The sequence below is a fragment of the Rosa chinensis genome, chromosome 7 (genome assembly GCF_002994745.2).
Source record: "Rosa chinensis cultivar Old Blush chromosome 7, RchiOBHm-V2, whole genome shotgun sequence".
Taxonomy (NCBI): Eukaryota; Viridiplantae; Streptophyta; class Magnoliopsida; order Rosales; family Rosaceae; genus Rosa; species Rosa chinensis.
This window is the reverse complement of record NC_037094.1, coordinates 14,391,273-14,411,657: the sequence shown is the minus strand read 5'-3', so window position 1 is coordinate 14,411,657 and position 20,385 is coordinate 14,391,273. Positions and strand designations below refer to the sequence as shown.

At 39.3% G+C, this 20,385-nt stretch overlaps 4 protein-coding genes across 4 annotated transcripts; 3 read left to right on the top strand and 1 right to left on the bottom strand.

Annotated features, from left to right (window-relative positions):
• Window positions 1-3,005: 3,005 nt before the first annotated feature.
• LOC112177455 lies at window positions 3,006-3,644 on the top strand. The gene has a single exon (XM_024315744.1). The coding sequence runs from the start codon at window positions 3,006-3,008 to the stop codon at window positions 3,642-3,644; it is 639 nt and encodes a 212-aa protein (XP_024171512.1).
• A 6,448-nt stretch (window positions 3,645-10,092) lies between these two features.
• LOC112177454 lies at window positions 10,093-10,731 on the top strand. The gene has a single exon (XM_024315743.1). It carries the CDS (start codon window positions 10,093-10,095, stop codon window positions 10,729-10,731), a length of 639 nt encoding a protein of 212 aa, XP_024171511.1.
• A 1,299-nt stretch (window positions 10,732-12,030) lies between these two features.
• LOC112177453 lies at window positions 12,031-12,654 on the bottom strand. Its single transcript, XM_024315741.1, has 2 exons — window positions 12,533-12,654; window positions 12,031-12,445 (listed from the first exon to the last, which is right to left on the bottom strand). The coding sequence occupies exons 1-2, from the start codon at window positions 12,652-12,654 to the stop codon at window positions 12,031-12,033; spliced, it is 537 nt and encodes a 178-aa protein (XP_024171509.1).
• A 6,544-nt stretch (window positions 12,655-19,198) lies between these two features.
• Window positions 19,199-20,159, top strand: LOC112177452. The gene is made up of 2 exons (XM_024315740.1): window positions 19,199-19,478; window positions 19,612-20,159. The coding sequence occupies exons 1-2, from the start codon at window positions 19,199-19,201 to the stop codon at window positions 20,157-20,159; spliced, it is 828 nt and encodes a 275-aa protein (XP_024171508.1).
• Window positions 20,160-20,385: the final 226 nt, after the last annotated feature.

The window sequence follows — 20,385 nt, the reverse complement described above, 5'->3', positions numbered from 1 at the left end:
CAGAGTTGGTTGGGTGTCGAATAAAGTGTGACTGTACATGAATCCTAATATGAATAATGCCTTCATGAACTACAAAAAAGTTGTTGGAAAATAAACTAAAATTCAGTGTAAGAGTTCGATAATAATAGCGTATTTTGAGTCTCTCAATAGCATTATTTGGGAACTCTGTATATGCTCTTGAACTATATATTTCTAATAACATGTTTGTGTGATAGGACCGTTTATCTAAATATTTTCGTCAAAGTGTGTTGTATCACGGATACCCGTTAATATCCAATAAAAATTAATGATTCTAAGATAAGCAGGCAACCAATTGGCAAAATGAACAACTGTAAAGCCAGTGGCCAGTGGCCACCATAAAAGATGATTGAGAAAATTAGATATAAACTAAAAAATATAAGTTTTTTTTGAGAAAAACCCATAGATATTTTTCTTTCAATTTACACCCATTATATATAAGCAAACTTTGTATATAGAGTATATGGCTATAATTAATAGTTTTTCTCACTCTTTGATATATCTACTATGCCCTTCTGATTATGGAGAGTTAAATTAAGTATCTTGATTTATCTTTTTTTTTATTTTTTAATAAAGGGCTGGTGCGGCTGCCCTCAAGCCTCGATTAATGAAACTGTCGAATACAAGAGGGGGACATTAAGCCTAAACCTCTTATTACAATAAGCATCTAGAGTATTTCCTGAAATAATATCAGAAATCTCTACATAAGACATGTATTCTAAAAGCACAAACTAGCAAAGAGTACACAAATAGCTACTCCATTTGCTTTAACATAGTAGTAACATAGCGGAAATATAACTCGATATGTAACTTGATTACAACATAGCATAATTACCAGCTTTAGCACAGCTTTCCTCCTGTGTTGCAGCCGAAAAGAAAATCCGACGACACTGAGTCTCACCCTGCCACTGGTGAGACTCAGTGTCGAAGCAAATAACTCGCCACCGACCTAGAGCAGACAAGGCACGTAGAGTGCATACACAGGCACATAGCTCGATTAGTCCTACACAACTAATGTAGGGACTTATTAAGTATCTTGCTCAATCTTATCATCCATTTGAATTTGAAATATTAAGCTAAAAATCAATTCATTTTGACTTTATCATAATTAATTACGTCCTTAATTTCTTCCTTACTTTATATTTTCATTACTGACTTGAGCATATATTCCTATATATACTCATTACAATAGTAGTTCATTTCTAGCACAAATTTCAATTCTTATTTTCCTTATATGTAGGTATTTTCTTTTCGAATAGATTTTCAACTTTCTTTTCCTTGATGGGATCAATTATTGTTTCAAAAGATGGAAAGAGATTTAGATTCAATCATTGGGAGCAAGGGCGAGGGGCAAGCAGGTATGATGCTTCTCACTTGTGTCTATGAAGAACAACTAAAGAAATGTTCTTAAAGAAGAGAAAATGATTCAAGATGGGGTCAAGAAATGTAAAAAAAGCTTTTGTATTGTGTTTTCACTCCTAGGCTCACATTCGGTGCCTCTCTATATTCTAGAAAGATTTCTAATTGTAAGGTATGTATCTTGTTCTTGGATTACTTTCTTCTTCTTTTTAGGTATCTTTTTAGGTATCTCATGATAGCTTTTTACTGTCAACTACTACATTTCTAATTTACCTACTAAGTAATTAGATGAAAGTGAGGCTTGAATACCATAAACCTTCAAGCTAAAAAAAGATCGTATCTTCTACGATCATAGGTATAATATAGTAGAAAACCTAATAAAGAGGTATGATACAAAAAAAAAGAAAAGATTGTAATATAGAGGCGTCCGTGTCATACAAAAAAAAGAAAAAGAAAAAAAGAAACCTCCTATGTATCAGATACAAACTTGAAATCAAATTAACTAGAAAAAATGTTTTGATGATCAGGTACCTAGCTTATTATATAGGTATACGCATATAGATATAATATAGAGGCTTTCAACCTAATAAATATGGTCAACTCGCAATGATAGAGTACCTAAGAAAGAGGGTTGATGTTAAAAATGATTCTAATAAATAGGTTGATATGAAAATTTCTAGAAATCAAGTTAGCTAAACATACATGTCTAATCTTGAGGTTGTAATTTAAAAAAAATATATAATCTATTAGTTGGGTTAAAAACTTTAAACTTCTACCTTTAGGTTAGGTTGCAAGTAAAACAGAAAGTTACTTTTAAAATAGAAAGTTTAAATTATCAAAAAGTAAATATCACATTCACTTAAATCTATATAACTTTTAAATTCAGAAAATTATGTAAAAAAATATCCATAATTCTAGCAATCATGATGAATTTAATGAAAATTGCGATAATAATAGGACCAATAAAAAAGATATACAATTAAGGTATTTAAAAATGACATTAATTTTGTTAGTTGACTTATGTTTGGCAGAATTAAATTATGGCAATTTATGTAATTCTTTAAAAAATGAAATCTAATATTTTATTATAGTTGACAATAATTGGGTGTAGATTGAAAAGAAATAATAGGTGAATTTTTTCTATTAAATTTTGTAGAAATTGGGTGTATAATGAAATGCCCTCTTTTGTGGAGCAGCCTATTCTTGACCAGAAGAGCCATTACTCCCATTAGTATGATTATCATATAAGCAAATTGGGTAGCACTCTTCTAGATTAATATTTTCAACAAGATAAGATTAGTAGTCTCAAGTCAATAAAAGAAAGAAAAATTTACACATGCTTTACATGCTACATTCCCTTTTATATTATTTTTGAAATTGCCATCATCTAGAAGAATAGCAAGTCAATCACTTCAACCTATGCTGTGCGCGTTTTTGGAGCAGTTTCCAGGCAACTGGCACCCACCATTTCCTAAAACACATTGATCAAATTGTCCAAACACTATATATACACCACCTTACAGAGTTCAGTTCCCACAAATTACTTGCTCAGTTCATCTTCATATTCTGTATAAAAAGAAGCAAAGAGAATACGGTTTCTTTTAAAACTTTCAAGGAAGATCAGAAAAATGGCCGAGAAGGACCAGCAGACGTATTCATCAGCAAATGGCTACTCCAGAACTACTGACCCAGAATCATCTCCCTTCCAATCCGATGAGGAGCTCAAACGCCAGAAGAGAATCAAATTGTTCACCTACATTGGTATTTTCATTGTCTTTCAAATCATAGTGATGACCGTATTTGGTCTCACTGTGATGAAAGTTAAGACCCCGAAAGCCAGATGGGGCGAAATCAGTGTTGAGACCCTCAACTTTGTCCCTGCAACGCCTTCGTTCGATACAACCTTTGAAGCCCAGATAAGGATCAAGAACACAAACTGGGGTCCTTACAAATTTGATGCAGGCACTGCCACATTTTTGTACCAAGGCGTGACTATTGGGAAAGTTGATATTCCTAAGAGCAAGGCCGGAATGCGTTCCACCAAGAAAATCGATGTTGAGGTGAGTTTGGATACTAATGCATTACCAAGCAGTTCGACTCTTGGAAGTGAATTGAGCAGCGGGGTGTTGACGCTAACTAGCCAAGTTCAATTAAAAGGAAAAGTTGAATTGATGCTCATAATGAAGAAAAATAAGAATGCTTCTATGGATTGCACCATAGCATTTGATTTGGCATCAAAGACGGTCAAAAGCTTAGAATGCAAGTGATCATCATCCACAAGACACGTAAATACAGGAGGGTAGAGCCATTTACGCTGTATCTTCAGATAGGATTTGGATTGTGAAATGATGAAGACTAGTTCATTTGCATTCTTTTATTCATTTTGTGTGATGCTTAATTGGATTAAGTTGTTGCTGGGTCGATTATAATGATATCTTTCTGAGTATGAGGCCTCTGTTCTTCACTATTTCATTCTCTTGTCTGATAGAAGATAGTAACTGCAAGAATACCTGGCTTTTTTTACTTGCATAAAATCCTGTTAGAAGAAATTTGTTATCTAATAGATGGCTTCTATTGTCGTGTTTCCTCACCTAACGTAACCTATCTTCATTTCTCCCTGTTTCACTACTTTAAGGCAAAAGAAAACAAACTAGTCGACAATCGAAAGATTCATAATAATATGTTGGTTCTTGGTCAATATCTTGATCTATAATTAATCAATTGAAATTCAATTGTTCAACTTTTCTTTGAACCATAATATAAATTCAAATCGATGAGAATAATTAATAAGATAAAATTTAGTATGTCATAGCAACATTGTTCAAGGTTTTAGGGGTAGACCACAATATTTGAGTTTCATAAATCATTTTTATTGCTATTAGGGTTGGAAGTATCACAATTGAAAAACAAAAAAAAATCACATTCAACAATTACAATGAACATGTTGGGTATCAAAAAACGTTGATATTATAAAAGATTAGAGAAAAGACAAAAAATCAAGAAACAAAGATGATGAAGGACCAACCTCTTCGGCGCAGAGAGAAAAACTTTGATAGATTTTTTTTATTTTTTTGTAAGAGGGAATTTTGATAGATTTTTTCAAATCTTTGGTCTGGAGGCTGGAAAATTATTGGAGTTTGGTATGTACAGTTAGCACTACAAAGTCCATGATTATCTATGATTTTCTAATTCCTCTGTACTTTTATTCATTTTTAAAAGTCTTAATTGAATACCTCTAGATTTTGGTAGGATTCATAAAGTCTTTAAAAATTCTAATTGAATACCTCAAGACTTTTATGGACTGCTAAAAGTCTATATTGAATACACCCAGAGTTTTAAATTTCATAGATTTCTTTAAAAGTTCCACTAATTCCATGTACAATACACTCCCCTGAGTCTTATGGCACGTTTACTTACTTGGAATGGAAAATAATCATGAATCGGAGACAAGTGGAATGAGAGAAGAAAGGAATCGGTATTGATTCCGGAGGAATGATTCCTAAACCCATCTCCCAGCTTCGTAATCGAATTCCTGAGTATTCAGGAATCGATTCCTGATAAATAGGTGGGACCTACACCAATTCCGATTCATTCATATGTTAGTAAATACAAGAATTCTTTTACTTGGAATCATTCCGATTCCTTTATGTGTTAGTAAACACAGGGGTGTTTTTACTCCGTAATCATTCCATTACATTCCATTCCATTCCAAGTAAGTAAACGTGCCCTTAGTGTTGTTGCTTTGGTCTTCTATTAACACTAAATTCTAGGGCTATGTTTGTTACATGGGACTGGACTGGATTGGAGTAACTTATGTAAGAAAATAAGACTCATCCCACGTTTGGCACACATGAGGACTCAATTAAATGAGATTAGAGAGTCCCCGCATCAGCTCCCGACCTTCTTACATAGAACCCCCAAAACTCATCGGACTGTGGAAGCACGGGATTCAACAACGCATTAGTCTCTCCTTCCCTTTCGCGCGCTTCAACCTCGTCTCTCCTTCTCTTTCGTGCTTCAGCCTCGTCTCTCCACTCTCGATCGCGCATCATCCTCCTTGAACTTCTATGTTCAATTTCTTTTCTATGTCATGCTCCTTTTGCTTTGATTCTGATTCCTTCTTCCCTTCAACCCCGTCTAGCTTCTTCTTCTCATGTATCTACTATGATTTGTTAAATTAAAGACTATGGATTGATTTTCTATTAACAATTGTTTATGGGTTGTAACAATTGGTGTCTGGGTAGCTTGATTTGCTAAGAATTGATCAATTTCAAGATTGGGTTTTTTTTTTCTTTTAACAATGTCTGTGTTTTTATCTTCTTCTTTGGTTGGTTGTTTTCATTGATTTTGAATGTTGATCAATTCTGGGTTTTTTCTTTCTTTTAACAACGTCTGTGTTTTTATCTTCTTATTTGGTTGTTTGTTTTCATTGATTTTGGATGTTGATCAATTCTGGGTCAAGTAACTCTAACTAGTCATGTAACTGGTCACGTAACTGACCATGTCACTGACCAAGTAACTGACCATGTCACTGACAATGTCACTGACTAAGTAACTGACCATGTCACTGACTAAGTAACTGACCATGTCACTGACAAAGTATCTGTAACTGGTCAAGTAACTGACCATGTCACTGACCAAGTAACTGACCATGTCACTGACCAAGTAACTGACCATGTCACTGACCATGTCACTGGTCAAGTAACTGACCATGTCACTGACCAAGTATCTGTAACTGGTCAAGTAACTGACCATGTCACTGACCAAGTAACTGTAACTGGTCAAGTAACTGACCATGTCACTGACCAAGTAACTGTAACTGGTCACGTAAAGGATAAAATTTCTGGATTTGTCTTCAGCTTTCTCATTCCAATTTTATTTTCTTCTCACAAACTCATAAAATTGTTCATGTCTCTAAAATTACCAACTTTTAGTCCAATACACAAACAAACATGGGATAAGACTATTTTGACTATTCTGCTCTTTAGTCCTAAGCAGTACCAAACATGGGTCATGTATTAACATAGCATATCCCAGGTTAGAAGAGTCCTAGACTATTATAGGAAATAAGGTGGGGGATAATAGTCCCACGTAACAAACACCACCTAGGAGAATTGGTTCGCTTCTTTTTTTTTTTTAGATAGGATGAATAAAAGTTTTATTTCAACATTTAATTTCATAAATTACATATTACATAATTAATGATACAAAATCGTAAATTAAATTAGAGTTAATTACATATAAGTGCATCTTTAAATGTTTTTTTAGTCATAAGGCCACCAACTAATTTTCTCTCTCATAAGGCCACTACATTAAAAATGGTCTTATATTTTGGATATAAAAACTAACATATTTACATAAATGCCACAAGAGTAAAAAGTCAACAATCATTCTCTCTCTCTCCTCTCTGGCGAGGTCTTTGGTCAACTTCGGCAGACCTCTGGCAGGTCTCCGACCAACTTCCGGCGAGTCTCCTGCAAACTCCGCGTGACCACAAAAGCTACTGTCATTAACACAAAAAGCTACTATGACTAGCAACAAAAGTTACTCTGATGAAATTTCCAGCAACTTCCGGCAAGGTCACAAAAGCTGCTATCACTAACAATAAAAGCTACTGTCACTAGCAACAAAAGCTACGCTGGTGAGATTTTCGGCGAAGTCACAAAAGCTACTATCACCATTAACAAAAGCTACTGTCACCAATTAAAGATACGCTCCCAAAAATCAAAAGCTACTAACATCATTAACAAAAGCTACTGTCACTAACACAAAAAGATACTCTCACCAGCAACAAATGGCTACTGCCACTATCACCAGTAACAAAAGCTACTCTCACCATCACCAAAAGCTACTGTCAAGCAAAACAAAAACTACACTAACAAACACTAAGACCTGCTCTCACAAAAACCAAAAGCTACTACCAAGTAGAAAAAAAGTTACTCTCAACCAAATACACTCCGATTTCAACCAAACAAGATCACGTTACCAAAAGAAATTTCAAACTGCTAAATGAATCCACACAAACAAGATCACGTTGTAAACTCTAATATAAAACTAAAACTTGTAAAATGGTACGATAAACTAGACGAAAGCTATACAATACCTCCCAGTTAACAATTAACTACAAGAATCATGCTACCATACATATTTAGGGTGAGAATAAAAACAAAAAATTGCATCAGATCATAATATGTTTAATTTGCAATCGACCTAAGTAAATTGACAACAAAAATTAGCACATAAAAAAAAGAGTTCACAGTTCTTCCACCTCAATTGTTTCTTATGCAACATTATCTCAATTTGAAATGAAATTCAGCTAAAGAAAATATGCAATAAAAAAAAGCTTCCTAAAAGCGATCGACATGCAGCTCGGGCGGTCAATGAGTTAGGGGAGAAGTCGTTGTCGCCGGTGAAGGTCTGAGTTTTCGTCTTGGATGGCTTTGACAGCACACCGGATAGACCGGGTCTCGTCGAGTTCGACATTCTATATCGGAGTTCTAGTTTGGCGACGCTGGAGAGAGGCAAGATTTGGCAGGGATCGTCGCCGGGTTGGAGTTTCCTTCGATGGTCGAGACAATGTCGTCGCTGTCGATCTGTGGGAGAAGCAAGGGAATCCGTCGGTGGCAACAGTGATCTGTGGGAGACAAGAGTTGGCGAAGGGAGACAACGGCAGAGTCGAACAGATATGGGAGATCCAATTGATTTTGTGAGATCTGGAGTTGTTGATTTGCTAGTCTCGGATTTGGGCTAGGGCTCCGGTATTAGGTACTTGAGGAACAACTCAGACCGGTTCGGCGAGGACTGGTAGGTGGTTCATGCACGGTGGTTCATGGCTGAGAGAGTGAGGGAGGGAGAGAATTGCAGTTGGATTTTACAGAGAGAGAGAGATACGGTTTTGATTTAAGAGAGAGAGAGAGAGTGAGAGACTGTTTGTTTTGTTTGTGGAGGGGCAAAATAGTCAAGACAAAAATAAATTGAAGATGAAAGTGACCTTATATATACAAGAAATACTAGGTGGCCTTATGGATAATTAAAGTCTCAAAATGACACCTGTGTGTAATTTTCTAATTAAATTATTGATAGTAGAATTATGGCATAATTGATAGGCTGATAACATAATTGTCTACCGTTGGATTACAACGGTTGTGTAACATGAGCTGTTGATTTTCTTTTCAAATCAATTCATCCATGCATGCGTCAGCCCCTCCCCTTTAAATATGTTGGGTTTGTCTGTGGGTCTTGCTAGAGCCCAAGAGTCACATTTGGGGCTATTTTCAGCCCTCCCCAGTCCCCACCCCCCTTTGGACGTAGACTTACCTTTAGCCCTATGACCTTTTGCTTGCCGGAGTCCATAATTTTTTTTAAAAAAGCTAGAGAGTCCAGTTTGGCCCTCCTATCAGAGATGACCTAACATCAAGACCAAATCGGGTCATATCCACTTGCATTCGACCTGATTCAAGGTACGTACATTCCTTTTTCCATTTTTATCTTTTGATTTCCGAGTAGTATATGCATCCTAAAATTGTTAACTCCGTCTATAAACCTTTTACATTAAAATCGATCCACTTTGTCTATTGATAATTGGTTTCAGCATATGAGAGGGACGAGCTACTAATGAAGAGCTCATCTCTCACCAAAATAATATATTTGAGTTTGCATAAATTGGAATGCTTTGCTTGCCATCAAGATTTTGATACATTGAATTATATTGACGATGCTGATCAAAGATCTTCGCGAGACGGCCCAAGCGAAGAGTGACACTAGAAGGCTTGAGGAGGAGCCAGGAAGCTGTGGAGACGGTAGACTCGCCAGATAGAATGGAATACATCTTGCAAATGTTCAATTCACCATTTTGATTGTTTTTTTTTTTTTTTTGAAGTCCATGAGCTATGTATAATTTTGATGACTTTTCAAGTTCAGGTAGATACAGAACATGTAGTCATTACATGACTTTTGATTCAATACTACTCGTGATAAATCCCTATTAAATGTTCGGCGCAAACCCAAGTCACTAGAAGCACTGATTTGAAATCACGGGCTTGTTCAATGAAGTTACATTCAATCTTCAATGTGTAATGCCAAATTACGTCATATATATGTTTTTATCCATGACTCTGACTGTCACCAAATAAAGGAGTAGCAACAGACAAAGAGCACTAGATGCTTTAGCCCGCAAGCAATAACAAATTGCCAAAAGAAACAGACCGTTGTAAAGCCACCTCCCATAATTCTCAGTCATTTCAAGCCCTCTTTTCTTGACCGGTCTCAAGTCAACTAGAAGAGTGCAAATTACATCACGCGTTGTATAATACAAATATCAATTCCTTCAGATAATTTCAATGATACCAAACTTCATTTTATGTCACATTGACTTGAAAACGAGCTTAGTATGTATATATTAAGGGTTACACATATTAAGGGTTATAAACAAATATCAAGTATGATATGCGGCTTCCAAATGTGTAGAGAAGAAGGTTCTATAAGCGGGGAAATAATAGCCACATCTAGAAGACTAGGGAAGCCAATCACTTCAACCTATGGGGAGTTTGGTTTGATTTTCACGAAACTCAGAACGGTTACTCAGAGACTAGTATAAATACAAGCAGCAGAAGCTAACATTCCCACAACCAATATCACATTTCTTCTTCAGTTCATCCTATTCATATTTTGGAAAACAATACATCTTCTTTTGAAGCTTTCAAGACGCTCAGAGTGATGGCAGAGAAGAAACAGCAGACCTATGCATCAGCAACTGGCTACTCCAGAACTACTGACCATGAATCGGCACCCTTCCAAACCGACGAGGAGCTCAAACGCCAGAAGAGGATCAAGTTGTTTACCTATATTGGTATTTTCATTGTGTTTCAGATCGTAGTGATGACTGTGTTTGGTCTCACCGTGATGAAGGTCAAGACCCCAAAGGCTAGGTGGGGAGAGATAAGTGTTGAAACCCTCAACTCTGTTCCTGAAACACCTTCGTTCGACACAAAGTTCACAACCCAGATAAGGATCAAGAACACAAACTGGGGTCCTTACAAGTTTGATGCAGGTACTGCCACATTTTTGTACCAAGGTGCTATAATTGGGCAGGTTGCTATCCCTAAGAGCAAGGCCGGAATGCGTTCCACCAAGAAGATCGATGTTGAGGTGACTTTGAATACTAATGCCTTGTCAAGCAGTTCCACTCTTGGAACTGAATTGAGCAGCGGGGTGTTGACGCTGACTAGCCAAGTTCAATTGAAAGGAAAAGTTGAGTTGATGCTTATAATGAAGAAGAATAAGAATGCCTCCATGGACTGCACTATAGTATTTGATTTGTCAGCAAAGACGGTCAAAAGCTTAACATGCAAGTGATCGTCGATCACACAGAAGCCAAGCAGTCCGGGACAGATATTGGAATTGAAATGGCGCTTTATATATTACTCTGATTTTGGATTGCAAGATGATCAAGACTAGTTCTTGATTCTTTTTACTTGGTTGTTAATCACTTATTCATTTTCTTTTTGGGATATGTAATACTCCTTGGAGTTGTTGTATAGCTATAATGAAGGCTGCTGTTTTGTTTTGCCTTGTTTTATATGATTGAATATAGAAATAGATGTTTGATTTTCTATAGAGGCAAGAATACCTGATTTACATAAGAGAACAGAGTAATAACAGAGGAGGGAATACTCTTTGCAAAACACAGTAACAATCAATCACGTTTAGTATTCATTTATGGTACATTAGTGTACTAATTTACTAATACATCAAGTGAACTAATTTAATATAAAGGTAGAGGAAATCCATGTATTGACAATGTTTAACATTATTTTGAACTAGTGTATAACAATACCAAAATGTTAAAAGAAGTTGGTCATTTCCTAGTAAGTTATTGCTTAGATCATTTGTCATCCTCTTCAAACATCAAAATGCCAAATGTCAGACCCCAAAAAATCCTCATCGATGAAAAAGAGCCAAATGTAAGAATGAAAAACCACATGGGGTGAATGTGCAAACTACCCTAAATATAATGGACCAAATGTGGCCTTCCACCTGTTCGCGGGTTTTGAAAACTCTGAAATAGAGAGTTAGGTTCCAATTTCCTCTCATGGCGACAGGGATTGATCTAACTAGGGATTCTAGAGAGAAAAAGGGGAATCATCAAATTAGGCATCACATCCAGCTTTCTCATATTGTACAATCGCGATGGAGGAACTTCTGATTTTTACGGTATTTCTAATTAAGCTTAATTGCTTATCAATATCAATCAGTTAAATTCATTTGATTTTTTGTTCTGGATTAACTGTTAGACCTAGTTGTTGTATGCGTGGAGAAAGTTGAAAAATTCATATCTTTTAGGTTACAATTTTGTGTCCAAATTCTGAACTCTCAAACAAAGTCAGGGTGAAGAACACCAATTTTGGTTCAAATTAACATTGTCATATTTCAATGTCAGGGTGGATCGTCTTCTGCAAAACTATCATTCCCCATAAAATTTTTAAGCTTACTTTAGGAGCTACATTTAAATTTTAAAAGGATCTCTTTTTCTATATTCAATAATGTAAAGGAAAACAAATTGAACAACCTTATACAGAAAATATAATGAATGAATTAAAAAAATTAACAAATCCAGAACTAGTCTTGATCAATCCTGAAGATGCAGTCTCTAGCTCACTTGCATTGTAAAGTTTGGACTGCCTTTGAGGATAGATTAAATGCTATAGTACAGTCCATATTAGCCGACTTCTTTTTCTTCATGATGAACATGAGTTCAACCTTTCCAGTCAATTTAGCTTGGCTGCCGAGGGTCAAGATCCCACCATTCAGATCACTTCCGAGATTTGAGCTTGACAATCCATTGGAATTCAAACTCACTGTGACATCAATCTTTTTGGTGGAATGCATGCCAGCCTTACTCTTAGGAATACTAACTTGCTCCACAGCCACGCCTTGGTCCATGAACGTTGCAATGCTTGCATCGAACTTATGGGGTCCCCAGTTTGTGTTCTTGACCTTGATTTGGGTTGTGTCAAATGAAGGTGTGGCAAGGACAGAGTTGAGGCTTCGGACGTTGATGGCACCTAACCTGACGTTTGGGGTCTAAACTTTCATCACAATGAGACCAAATACGGTCATCACTATGATCTGAAACACAATGAAACCACCAATATACATAGCCAATTTGATTCTCTTTTGGCTTTTGAGCTCATCTTCGGATTTCAAGGTGGCAGATTCTTCATCCTTTCTGGAGTAGCCATTTGCTGATGCAAGCAACTGTTGGTTCTTCTCAGCCATGTTTCTTTTCTTCGGAAGCCTTGAAAGAAAATGTTATGTTTTTCCTGTTTCAAAAGAAAGTTTTGAAAGTATAAGAGGAATTGAGCAAGTGTAGTATGTGTGAAGTTGTTTGTGACAATGTTGGTACTGCTATGTGGTATATATAGTGTTTGATAGATGACGGGGGTAGCTTAGCATCCAGGAAAGTGTAGTCAAACTTGCATAGTACAGACGTTTTGATGACTTGATAGTCTTCTAGACTTTTGGTTCTAATTTAGGTGCGTGCTTGCTGCAAGACAAAGTCTACGACTTTGGATGACTTGGATGCTTGTTTCCAGGCTAAGTCTTTAATCAATTTGTTGAAGGATGTCGACATCATGTGTGCCTCTTCAAACTAGAGTTTAGAGTTATAATAGGAAAATGTTCTAGGTATTCAATTGTATTCGGATTCTATTACCATTTGTGTACCTTGTAACTCCCTATATAAAGGGCTCTTATTATCAATAATAAACATAATTCCAATTCTCTATAACACGTTATCAGCACGAGCCCTAACCCTAGCCTAAAAGAAAAAAAAAACAAAACCCTAAAAAAAAAAACCTCATCACCAAAATCTGCCGCAAGCCCTAGCCCGTGAAGCCCTACCTTCCGCCCTGCAGCCCACTGCCACTCCCTGCAACAAGCTCTAGACTCCTCAATGCGCCGGTGCTGCCCCCCTGCACACCTGCGCACCAGCGTGCCTACTGCCCCCGCAGCCTCTGCACACAGTTGCCTGCTGCCCCCGCAGCTCCCCAGCGTGACATCTACAGCCCTGCAGCCTGCCCCTTGCGCGCCAGCCAGCCAGCCTACCTCGCTGCTGCCCCGTCATACACACATGCTGTTGCCCTGTTGCTACTGCTCATTTGCTGCTGCCACCGATTGCTACTGCTGCAGTTTGCTGCCACTCGTTGTTGCTGCTGCTTGCCTGTTGCGGTGCTGCTGCTACCGCAAGCTACTGCCGCCACAGCTAATTGTTGCTGCTGCCCCAACACACCTGCTCCAACACGCGCGTGTTCTCAAGCCCCGTACCATCATGTAAGATTTTGTATTAAAGTTGCTGCTTTCTTGTATTTTAAATTCATTTATTTGTTGCAGAATTTTTGAAATATATGAAGATGGTTTTGAGTATTTATAAGCAGAATCGTGGGGATTCACGTTAAACGAACTAAGAGCGTTCATGCCAATGACCTAAGAGTGTTCATAATAAACGAACTAAGAGAGTTCGTATGAACTAAGAGTGTTCATAATGCTCGGACTAAGAGCATCCGTAAGCATCAAATTGTGACCATATTAAAACATCATTGTTTGGTCTAATCCAATTATTATTGGAAATTGATTTCTTGGTAGCATAGCTCGGAAATCTTATTATCATTAGTTTTCGTGGAAGTTTAGCTCCGAAACTAATTCGTTCTTGTTTCACCATTTTTCAGGATGTCAAACTCGAACATACTCAATTTTGTTCCATTGGATTATGCAGGAAAAAGATACCTATTGTGGGCTCAGGACTTTGAGCTCCATCTTATTTCTCGTGATCTATTGCACACAATCCAAGAGCTTTGTTCTGAAGGAACTGCTCCAGACCCTCAAACTGAGATTGACAATTCCAGGACACTTTCCCTAATGATGCGTCATATGGATAGAGACCTTTAGTTTGAGTTCATGAATGAGGATGGCAATGTTCGTGACTCCATCCTTCTGAATTTAGAAGCAGAATGGAATGATCTTCGCTTCTCTGACTTTGATACAGTCATACAATTTTATTCGGAAGCTCTCTGCATCACAGGCTAGGGATGATGCATTTATGTGGCAAGACAATCACAGAAGAACAATTGATTGAGAAAACCCTCAATACCTTCCCTGTCTATGCTAGAGGTCCTATGATTTATTTCGAACTCATATAAATACAAGACGGATCACAAGCTTTCAAAAGCTTATTGAAGCTATGGAAATTACTGAAAGGCAAGACAACGAGCTTGTGAGAAGAGAAATTGATAGGCTTCGAGATAGCGATCCAGAGCATCGTCCCATGGCTAGAGAAAGTTGCCATAGATGTCGTGATCCATATGATAGAAATGTTCATGAAGGTAGTCGCCAAAGGCGACAATCACGCCATCATAGGAGCCGTGATTTTGAGGGACTAAAGGTTGGAAACCATAGAGCCAATGTTGGCCATGGTCATAATCTTCCATCGCCTCAGGTCCTAGGGACCATGCACATTGCGCCAATGCGCCTCAATCAAGGGAGAATCCTCTTCATGGTATCTATTTCTGATATGGAACGTTTGATCAATGGGCCTGAGTTTGCAATGTACCTAAGAAGGTAGCTGCCTCACAGTGATCAAGACATCGAGTTCAAGAAAACTTTAAATCTGGCGATGAAGACAAAATGCCGCAGATTTTTATTTAGAATAGTCTTTAATTTATTTCCAAGAATTATGTAATGGCAGTTAAGCCTTAAATCAATAAATGACATTTTGTTTTAACTCTTTTTCACTTGGCTCACCTAATTAAGCATGATGTCTAGGAAAGTAATTGAGATTAGTGGTACTTAAGAGAGCCAAGTGAAACCGACATCTCTTCCTACTTTCTTGGTCATATTTGATTGGAGTCACCGAACGGATTGAGTGACTACAATCTGTCTAAGTTTGACTTTTATTTTTGGATTAGACTTTGGTTAAGAAACTTTGATGTAATCATTGGCTATTAATAAAGTGTCGATTCTTTTACTTAATGTCTTGGACATACCTTAATTCGAACTTTATTTGAAAGATATAAGAGCCAATGGTTTTCATGTGGAAACACATTGTGAGAATGGACAAGAGTTCCTTTGCATCGGACAAGAGTTCCTTTGCATCACCTTTAATAACTACGGACATAAACGAGTATTAGAGAAACTTATATGTCGCTCTAATGGGTTGTATGCAACCACTATTCAAGTCATTGGATCCAACCATGTCATGAGAGATGATTTATGGGATTCTAACATATATATGCTTTGGCATGACCATTTGGGACACCCAGGCCGTGACATGATGATCCGTGTATTAAAGACTTCACACGGACATCCATTTTTCAGAATGAAAAGAAGTAAGAACCAGAGGAGCTACACATGTGCCTCATGGTGCCATGATTGTGCAAGACTGGCCACATATGGCAGGCACTGCCTACCCCCTACGGCCAATACATGGAATCGGTGCCTGCCTCCTATGGCCAATACATGGCATTGACGCCATGTATGGAGACTTGGCTCCTCTCTCTACTTCTCAAAGAAAATTGTGACATTCTGGCTCAACCAAAACTTTCATTGGTTGATTATAAGGCCAATCTTTCGTTCTGTAAAGCCTTTTTTTTTTAGGATCAAGACCATCCTATGCAAAGGACACTAAAGAAATAATTCCATTCTTACATAGAATCCAAGGGGATTTTGTAGATCGATTCAACCAACTTGCGGACTGCTTAGATGTTTTATGGTGTTGGTTAATGTGCGGACACGCTGGTCAAGTGTCGTGCTATCATCCACTCGTAATGCTGCTTATGATGAACTCCTAGCCCAGAACATATGGCTACGGGCTCACTACCCATATCATCCCATTAAGTCAATTTGACTTGATAATGCTAGAGAGTTTACATCGAAAATCTTCGATGACTATTGCATATCATTGGGTATGGATATCAAATATCATATTCCCATGTACACACCCAATTGGTCTCGCAGAAAAGCCACCATTAAAAGATTACGATGGTAGCCCGGACTTTGGTTATGCGCACCAATATTTCCGCTTGGGTTATGCAATATCGCATGCAACTATGCTAATTCGTCTACGACTCATAGCAGCCACTCAACTTTTATTTGCGTTATAGCTAGTGACTGGGTTCGAGTCTAATATCTCGTACTTATGCATATTTGAGTGTGCCGTTTATGTGCCAATTACATCGCCACAACGCATCAACATGAGTCATTGCAACGAATGCATATATATATATATATATTTGTGTTGGACATAAGTCTCCAACTATAAGTCCACTATGTAGAACCCTTGACAGGTGATCTCTTTTTCGCTGGATTCGCGAATTATCACTTTGATGAGACAGTCTTCCCGTCATTAGGGGGAGATTAGAATGTCAATGTTCAACATGAACGACAGGAATTGTCATGGTCTGTCCCCACTATGTCTCATCTTGATCCTCTAAAAGTGACGAGATCACATATACCTGCTGCAAACATGTCTGCAAGGATTGATGTCCCCACAAAAGGACATGGTGCCTCCCAGAGGAGATCGGTATGGCACCACTACCATGGATGGTGGTATGGTGATGCCACAAGGTGGCATAATGGCGTCATAGGCCATGGGTTCCACTAGAGAGCGTAGGAGACCCATAGGTTCGATGGATTCTCGCCCTAGGAAGAGAGCGAGTTTGGCATAACTCGATCCATTGATAATTGATACTCAAAATCCATCTCATGAGAATATTCTAGATTGTGGTTATGTCCAAGAGACATCGTTGGGGGACGCCTTAATGTTAGAACCAATTCCTAAGAATATAGAGATCTCTACGAATTACACTAGTGTACATGAAGACGTGGAATTATTGAGACTAATGACATGGAACCTTACTCCGTTGAAGAATGCCAACGTAGAGAAAATTGGCCTAAATGGAAAGATGGGATCCAGGTTGAATTGGATTTACTAATGAAGAGGAAGGATTTCGGACTTGAGATGCCAACACCTCCTAACATAAAAGCTGTTGACATCAATAGGTCTTCATTAGATAGCATGATGAGAAAAAGAGTAGATAATCTAGCCTTATGGCACAAGGCTTCTCACAAAATGCCCTGGAATCGACTACGAGAAGACATATTCTCTCGTAACGGATGTCATTGCACTCCACTACCTTGTTAGTTTGGTAGTTTTCGAATAACTGAACATGCAGTGTACTTACATGAGCATTTGCAAGCATAATTAGCTATAATGAACCATTCATGATACCGCCAGCGGTACCAACTACCACCAACTGTGTGACCTACGGAAACACAGTCGAACATGTTACCACTTGAGCCCCGGCTCTCCCTCAGATCACCGCTGACGCGCGGCGCCAAGTTAGCATCAGAAGCTTCAGAAGCTGGGGAATGAAGCACATCAGTCCCACATCGAAAACATGGAGAAGATCAAGTCCCTCCTTACCTATAAAAGGTTCTCTCCTCTCTCCTCATTAATTACTCATTTAATACTTACATATTGTTACTTTGTCAACATAAATACATTGACTAACTTAGGCATCAGAGAAGAGAAGACCGCCCAGCGCGGTCTCCCTTCGATGCCCTATGTATTTCACTAGACAGGTAGCGGGAGCTCTGAGAGTATCATAGGTAGCGGTCTGCCCATCGGACCAGCATTAATAAAGGTTTAGCTACTGCTGAACTTTAAACATTAACATTGGTGCCGTCTGTGGGAACCCTTGAACAAAAGGCCATCTCACTAACGGTAGCGGGGGAAAAGCTGAAGAACGAATGGATCAATCAGCCAACCCCCACCCTAACAACCCAACGATCAACGTTAATCCAGTGGTTAACGTTAATTGCGCATTATTCAACATACCGGTTAACCCTAGTGTGGAACCCCAGGTTACTCCCCAGGTCCCGCCAACCCAAACTACGATGAGGGCTCAGCCTAGCGGCAGCCTTCCACCGGTGCAGGACCTTGCCTCTATGTATGAGCTGGCACTGGCGGACCTTCACAAAGAAAATAGAGAGCACGAGCATGAGCGCAAAGAAAAGGACGAGGCCCAAAAGTAGGTGGCCACGCTGATGTCAAGATTTGATGAGTTGAAGAAGGCGCTGGAAGCAAACGCCAACCCAGCACAAAGCGAGCAATCACGGAGCACCAGGCACAGTCAGCCCAACACCGGCGGGTTGGTACCCAGACCAACCGCTCGGCGATCAGGGCTACAACTGAGGGAAATCCACCTACCCACAGGCGGGAGCTGGACTAGAGGAACCTCTAGGTGGGGCCCACCGGTGACACAACTGCCCTAATCTTGGAAAAGATGCAACAACTAGAGAAAAGGCTAATCCAGGCGGAGGCAGGCGTCCCAGCACCAATGCCAAATCTACTTTTTGAGTCCAGGCCAGGACCATTCATCACCAGGATCCTGTATGCCATCCGCCCGACGCACGCAAAGAGGCCAAAAATGTCACACTACAACGGCATGAGTAACCCCTTTGTCCATATGGACACCTTCAAGAAAGTCACCAATAACAAGAAGTTCGATGACGCCACCCTCTGCCACTTGTTCAGCGAAATGCTGGATAGTGAGGCGATGAGTTAGTTCTTTGAGTGTCCGCCGGGGTCCATTGACTCATTCCATGCACTATCAAATGCTTTCCTCTCTCGGTCATTCTATTGGTTGTTGGACACCACAACACAACTCAACTATTCAACCTCAAGCAAGGAGCAGAAGAAACATTGAAGGCATTTGTCACCAGATGGCGAGCGGCAACGTCCCAGTGCCGCGACCTTGATAAGACAATGGCGCTGGCAGCTTTCAAGCAAGGACTCCTCAAGGGGGCATTCCTCTATCATCTTAACTATAAACATCCAAAAGCCGCGTATGATCATGTCATGAGCGAGGCTGTGATCTATGCACAGGCAGAGTTCATCACATACAGAGAAACTCTACCACCTCTGCTGACACTAGCAAAGTCCACTCAGCCTTCATCCAGTCATCAGGAAACCCTAACAAGGCCCCTGCCACGTCGCAAACTGATAAGAAGAGAGAGTGGCAACATGGTAGCTACCAGAGCAAGTGGTAGAAGGACCAACACTAGAATAAGGGCAACCGCTCATCCTATGGGGATAACCGTAATAAACAGACTGAGTCCTCCCAGCGGTACGCAGTGTTTACAGTCCTCACAGCCCCATATGAAGAAATATACGACCAGTACAAGGATCAAATTCCGCCACCACCCCAAGAAAGTACCCAAGGGTGAGTAAACCCAGAAACACAGGCAAGTGGTGTAAGTACCATGAGGACAGCGGGCACAATACCAACAACTGCAATGCTCTCAAAACAGTTATCGAGACTTTGTACCGAGATGGTAAAATGGAACAATTCAAGGTGCGCCAACCACCACCCGTGATCACCAACATTGAACCCATGGGTCGTAGCAACACCATTGATGGTGGTACCCCAATCACCAACATGTCTCATAGGGCGAAAAAACGCTACGCACGTGCTAACCACCCCAAAGAAGTGTGCAACATCCGTTATGAAAGGTCCGCTAAGCTCCCAAAATCTGGTTGGGCGCCCTTTTCCTTCTCAGAGGAGGAGGAGAGCGGAGTACATCTACCCCACGATGATCCATTTTTGATCGACATCGTACCCGACAGATGGTCGGTGGGAAGAGTCCTTGTTGACAGTGGGTCTGCTGTAAATGTCATCTTTAATGGTTGCTACAATAAACTTCAGTGGAATAGAAAACTACTATAGGATCACGAGCCATTGCTTAGCTTCTCCGGTGATGTCACGCAGCTATTGGGTTCTAATTACATGTTGCTAGTTATCGGCGCTAGTCCATGCACGACGGAAATCCATACAGAGTTCATCATTGTGGACTGCTTCAGTTCATATAATGCCATCATTGGCCGACCGGCACTCAATAAGCTCAAATGCATCATCGTCGGATACATGCTCCTCATGAAGTTCCCTACCCCCA

Coding starts and splice junctions, on each gene's coding strand:
- LOC112177455 (XM_024315744.1), top strand. CDS start 3,006: ATGGCCGAGAAGGACCAGCAGACGTATTCATCAGCAAATGGCTACTCC.
- LOC112177454 (XM_024315743.1), top strand. CDS start 10,093: ATGGCAGAGAAGAAACAGCAGACCTATGCATCAGCAACTGGCTACTCC.
- LOC112177453 (XM_024315741.1), bottom strand. CDS start 12,654: ATGGCTGAGAAGAACCAACAGTTGCTTGCATCAGCAAATGGCTACTCC. Junction 12,446..12,532: donor AAGAGAATCAAATTGGCTAT/GTATATTGGTGG, acceptor CCCAAACGTCAG/GTTAGGTGCCATCAACGTCC.
- LOC112177452 (XM_024315740.1), top strand. CDS start 19,199: ATGGCGCTGGCAGCTTTCAAGCAAGGACTCCTCAAGGGGGCATTCCTC. Junction 19,479..19,611: donor GGTAGCTACCAGAGCAAGTG/GTAGAAGGACCA, acceptor ATATACGACCAG/TACAAGGATCAAATTCCGCC.